Source organism: Sciurus carolinensis, chromosome 2 (assembly GCF_902686445.1).
Source record: "Sciurus carolinensis chromosome 2, mSciCar1.2, whole genome shotgun sequence".
NCBI lineage: Eukaryota > Metazoa > Chordata > Mammalia > Rodentia > Sciuridae > Sciurus > Sciurus carolinensis.
In genome coordinates this window covers 52,670,819-52,676,818 of record NC_062214.1, presented here as the reverse complement: position 1 = coordinate 52,676,818, position 6,000 = coordinate 52,670,819, and the positions used below count along the sequence as shown (strand labels likewise).

The following is a 6,000-nucleotide window of genomic DNA, read 5'->3' as shown; positions in this document are numbered from 1 at the left end:
TGGGCAAATTACCCAACTCTTGGGTTCTCAGAGGACCCAAATCGCTTGGGCACAGTGCACTTAAAGCATCTCTCAGCCCACAGGCAGCTTCCTCTTTTCGCAGGTCCCCTGTCCTGTTGCATTTCCCTTCCCAGGTACAGTTCCGAACGCCCCCTTCTTAAGAGCATACATCTACCGAAAGAGCGCCGGAGGGAGGCGATGTTGATGCCAATGAGTAAAAGCAGGTCCCAGAAGCACATAGAGGTGATTCTTTTTCCCCTTCCATGACAATTTCAAAGCCAGATGCATCCGGTTCGGCGCCCAGCAGTAAGCCCTGTGTGGCCCTGCTCCCCAGATCCCCGGGAAAGCCCTACATCCAGCTTCCCGGGAGCTTCTTCCCAGCGGTTCAGGTCCTGCAGGTCTCCACGCAACAATGAAGCGTAGGCGGCCCCAACGGTTTCATTTGCATACAGCCGCGGCTTGGCCAATGGGCTGCGCAGGGGCTTTGGAACGCAGTGTTGCCATCTGCGTGCGCGCGTGTGTGAGAGTGTGACAGCGGCTGTGGCTGTGGCCGTGGCCGTGGCCGTGGGAGGCGGGCCCGGCGGAGCCCAGCCGCGCGGGGACTGGCCCTGGCTCCGGCTGCCACAGCACGTCGCGTCCGCGTGTCAGGGCCAAACCCCGAGACCACCCGCTCCGGCCTCACGCAGCCGCGATGTCTGTGGCCGGGCTGAAGAAGCAGTTCCACAAAGCCAGCCAGGTAGGGAGGCACACAGTTGAGGGAGAGGGACCTGGGGGCTGCGGCCCCTGGAGGCTCCCAGGCCTTTGGGGCTCGAGCTCCCTGAGGGGCCTCTCTCGGGGCTTGTTTTCTTCCCGCCTAGGAGGGCGCGAGGGTGGGGTGAGAGGCCGCCCGCTCTTTCCTCAGCTCGTTGGCGCCTTCTTCCCGGTCCTCAGCCTGCGTTCCATCCCGGGCCCCAGCAAATCTGAGAGGTTCTGCGCTGGACAGAGCGGAGGTGGCGGGCCACAGGGTCTCCGGCACTGGAGACCGAGTGGGCGTGCGGAGGCCCGGAGGCCTCCCCCGACGCGCTTCGGGAGGAGAACCTTAGGGAGTAGGGTGCCTGCAGGGCCTCCCTGGAGTCCCCAGCCTTTTGGATGCGAGCGCCTCAGTTCTGCTGCCTCCAGGCGGCGGCGCGGGCACCAGTACCTCCAGGGATGCTGTGTACTTGGCGCTTGGCTGGGCCCCGCTGCGCTTCCACCGCGCGCCTGGAAATGGACACCGCTAGTCTGCGCTGGGCTCCCTGACTGGGGCTCTTCTCTGCGGTCCTTTCCTTCACCATCATCTTCCCTGTGATGACCTAGGGCTGAGCACCAGGCTCCTGCTCTCAAAGAGCTGAAAGTGTGTTGGGGAGACAGGGAGACAGACACGTAAACAAACAGTGCTAGACACACCTCCGCGCACAGAGGATGGCAGAAAACACAGTGGGGGCGTCAGGGAAAGCTTCCCGGAGGAGGCAGAGACGTGTCTTTTGAGAATTATGAGGAGAAACTGGTTGTGGATGAAGGGGGAGGGGAATAGAATTGCAGAGAAAACAGGAAAACAGGTAGGCAAGAAAATTGTGTGTGTGTGTGTGTGTGTGTGTGTTGAAGACAAGCAAATTTGTTTTCCAACATTGCAGGCTCTTCTAGCAATGGCAGAGCGCTCATTGTAAAACCAATGTCCACCAGCACCTCTGGGGATCTGTTGCTTGGCCCACTTCTCCCAGCCTCAATTTTTGCTAGAACCCAGGTGCACAGATTTCATTCAGAACCCAACTTGTGATGAGGCTTCATCCCGCTTCTCCTACACATTGGTACAAGAAAAGCAGCTGGAATTAGAAGATTCTCTTTTAGCTTCATTCCAGGCTGCAAGGCACTGCTGACCCCTCACTCACACTCCATGAGGAAACTGGGTGATGGTGTTGTTTTTGACTGAGGACATTGGGTGGACAGTAGTGCTACTCAGGGTGACAAGAGGTACCTGGAGGAGGTGTCAGTTGGGTGAGGGCAGAAATGGTGGATTCACTGTTGGACCTGGGCACTTCCAGGGGTATATGGGATGTTCACATGTCACTGGTTTTGGAGCAGGTGCATATCTTACTTTGGGTCCAGGGGTGAGATCAAGACGGGAGCTAATGATTTGGGGGAATTTCCAGCCTGTATAGAGATTTTAAAATGTCAGTGCTAAGGAAATTGAAAAAAGGCACAGTGGACTAAATAACAACTCTGTCGAGCAACCATATTTAGGGACAATGTTCAGCCTACTGCTTGATGAGCACTGATCTCAATAAATATTTGTTGAATAAATGGCGTTTTGGGATGGAGCCACACAGGAAGGAAAGAACTAATAGAATACAGGAGAGAAAGAAAAATCTTGGGGGGCAGGGGAATGATGTGTGTTTAAAGGTGGAAATAATGGGCAAGTGCTTCTGATGGATGGGTGGAAAAGTTCAATTGGCTTGGGCAGCCAGGAGGCCAAGTGCCACCATGGTCAGGGGAGTATTAGAGTGATTGTTGTCTGTGTTTGTTATGTGGACTTCCTTAGCCCTACAAAGGACCAAATCTCTCTCTTTTTTTAAAATTTTATTTATTGGATTGGGCTTTATAGGAGCAAATATCAGAGATTAGCAAGATGTAAGTCCTTGGATAATTGAGGTTCTTTTCTGACCACTAACCAGAATGAATGGTTGAAATCCTCAGAAATTATTGGCATTGGAAAAATATTATGCTAGTGATAGGTGGTTTGGTTTAATTACTTATAATCAGTTCATTAAAAATGAAATGAGCAGAGAGACTCATTTGGCCTTTTTTTTTCTGCATGGTTGAAATAATTTGTGACTTTATTTGAAAGGAAAGACATTGCAGATTCTTTCTGGGCTTACAACATTTTGTGGTTAAAGTGCCCAGTATATAAATCTTTTATCTGTTCTAGAAGTCTGTCTAAGAAATCTCACAATGCAACAGACTTGATGGAGATATTACTGGAGAATTAATATAATAAGAGGGAGCACAGTAATAAAAAATGCCAGATGTTTTCAGACAACATTTTAACAGCAGGTTTTAATTCATACAGAACTTTCCCAAGGGCAGGAGAAAGGGAGTCCCAAATGATGTCATTGGCTAAATAATTCCCAGGGATTCAGGCCTAGCTTGGCCACTAATCAGCTCTGTGACTTTGGAAACGTGACTTAATCCATCTGGATGTTTGTTTTTTCTCTTTATGATGAATTAGAGGATTTAGAAGCCATGTCCATATTCTAAAATTAATTGATAGCTGCATGACTCTGTGACTATATTAAAAATCATTGGGAGGTCCCCTTACTTTGCCAAGAATGAACTGTAAACCCCAGAGAATATGCATCACTTTGGCAGCACATGGAGACTCAACAGGAGAAAGGATGAAATAAAATAATAAGAGTATAAGTTACTAACAAATTAACTCAATTCTTTGCTTCAGCATTTGGGACTAGAACCCTGGTTTACTGAGTTTGTAATTAAACACTTTTTTTCTCTTGTCAGAATCTTTTAAATAGTTTTTTACTTTTCTGGTAGAGACAAAGCTTAAGCTATTAGAAATAAATACACATAGCTTAGAGATGGCATTGTGGTTTCTTGCTAACCACAGTACCTGACCAATAAAAATGTAGCCTATGATAATTACATTAGCATTACCACTCATTGCTTTGTATTTGTTATGCTAATTTCATAGTAAATTTTCTTGATAGAAGTTATCATTTGTGGAGGAGGCTTGGGGCCACACAGGTACATTTTCTGACTGCTGCATACTCTGGACTGTATTAATAGTCATGCTCTTTCCATTTTGGAATCTTCTTAGGGCCTTGTTCCATATCACCATAAAAGTCTAGAGATCAGTTTTTGTCTTATATTTTCTCTCACAAGACTAACCATCTAGTAATGACATCCTCATAGGCTCTATGCCCTTTTACCTTTTTGTAGCAGTGCCCTTTAACCTCTGTCACATGATCCAGCAACACCATAGGGAATAGGGAGCCCATAACATAGCTTTTGTGATAACTTTTATCCCTTTCTCTTTTGATGCATTAACCAGAAAAATGATAAGCAGTTATAGGGCTCAGACATATTCCCTGTAATTACTGACTATACAGGGGGTCATTTATGGGTAAATGTTTCAGAGAAGGATGTTCTTTGTAAGTTAAGAGATTCTCTAGGGAGACAAATGAATGTCTCTTGTTTTACTTTCTCATTAGAGAGAGATAAAAATGCACTTTGCAAAATCCTTAATGATTGATTTTTTCTCTTAGATGCATCAGAAAATATATTAAAGCTGAAACACTTTTCTTTTTTCCACATAGATTGCTTAATAAAATTAGTCCATAAATCCATGTTTTTTTTTTTTAAGTCAGGGCAGATATTTAAAACAAATTGATTTTTTTAATATCTGAAGAATACAATACAATCCAAACATTTGTTACCACTGGCAACTTTTTGTCCTGTAAAGTAAATGTAATTCAGAACTTGATTTTAAAATGACTTTAAAAGCAGAGGTTTTGAAAAACTGTTATTTAGAAGGAAAGATAGTAGACTGAGGCAGATAGTATTACCTTATGTATATATATGATTACATGAATGGTGTGAATTTACATTGTGTACAACCACAGAAATGAAAAGTTGTACTCCATTTGTGTACAATGAATCAAAATGCAGTCTGTAAAAATAAAAATTAAAAAAACTGTTATTTAAGATTAGTTTTCTAGATTTATTAACTAATTCAATATATTAAACTATGTTTTCCAAAGTTAAGTTGTGTGGGTGGGGGTGGGGGTGTCTCGTGTGTATTTGGGGAAATTATTAATTGATATGCTTTATCCAAAAAATAAAACACTAAACAGAACTGACGCACCACTTTATTTGGCTAAATAATAGGTGACCATATTCTGGAGATTCTGCATCAGCAAAATGTGGATATTTAGATTTTGCTTTCCAAAGGAAGCCTGGGAATATGTTGGATTATGGACAGGGAAAGGGTCTGGAGAAAGCACTAGGGATAGGATCAGGGAGCATCTTGCAGTTCTAACTCTTCTAGTTCTTTGCAATGATTTCCCAATGGGCTCTTCTTTTGTGTTTTCCAGGATCATTCCCCACATGTTTTTACTGTAGCACCAACAGCGAGTGACCTTCCTGAGCCCTGTATAACTTCTAATTTTCTTTCTAATTCATTGGATGATGACATCTCTCCCCTAGCACTGGATAAATCTTTCTCAAACACCAGTGCCACCAAGTGCTTTGACTGCTCTGGTCATCAGTGGTGGAGTGGCTGCTATTTTAGGCTGCATGACTTGGGTACTCTTTAGGGAATCTAATATCTGAGTCATAGGTCATCACCACATTCATGATCTACCTTGTTCATGGGTTACAATTCAGAAGTTCAGAGGGCCTGTTGGCTCATGTGTAGGTGTTCTCTCTCCTGCTAGTGTAACAATGGACGAAGTACAGTTGGCTAGTCATTTTCAACCCCATCTCTTCCCATTTTCTTGGGGTCTTTGTTCTTGTGGTTGCATCTCTATCCTGCCGTACATTTCTTCTCTCCTGGCTTATTTCCATCAGCATACAGGCATACTCTTTAGTATATCTCCTGTCTTGCAAAAGGAAAGGAGAAAATCTTCCCTTGGTCTTAGATCTCCCTTCATCCCTGTTCTACTTCCTCTCCGTAGCTCTCTCCGTAGCTCAGCAAAATGCATTGAGAGTTTGTTGTCCTGTGTCTGATTTCATGTCATCCATTCTCTTCTCAACCCATTCCTGTTCACTCTCTTCTGCAGTGGTCTAAGATCACACATCTATGTCTTGAGTGACCTCCAACTTGCCAAGTTGGATGGTTATTTTCCCATCTGAACTCTCAGTGGCATTTGCCCCAGTGGACTGTTCTTTGACTATAATACCTATACTTTCAGTTTTCCTCTGGACTCTGGCTGCTCCTTTGAGTCTCCTTTGGGTTAATGACTCCTTCTT

The 6,000-nt window shown here is 44.8% G+C and overlaps 1 protein-coding gene across 2 annotated transcripts in view; it reads left to right on the top strand.

Moving 5' to 3' along the window:
* Positions 1-529: 529 nt before the first annotated feature.
* The window catches only part of Sh3gl3 (SH3 domain containing GRB2 like 3, endophilin A3), a 142,408-nt gene continuing 136,937 nt past the window's right edge, over positions 530-6,000 (top strand). For both annotated transcript variants that reach the window (XM_047542394.1, XM_047542395.1), the window contains exon 1: positions 530-736. In XM_047542394.1, coding sequence (XP_047398350.1) covers positions 692-736 — 45 coding nt within the window. In that variant the 5' untranslated portion in view covers positions 530-691. The remainder of the gene's footprint in view (positions 737-6,000) is intronic.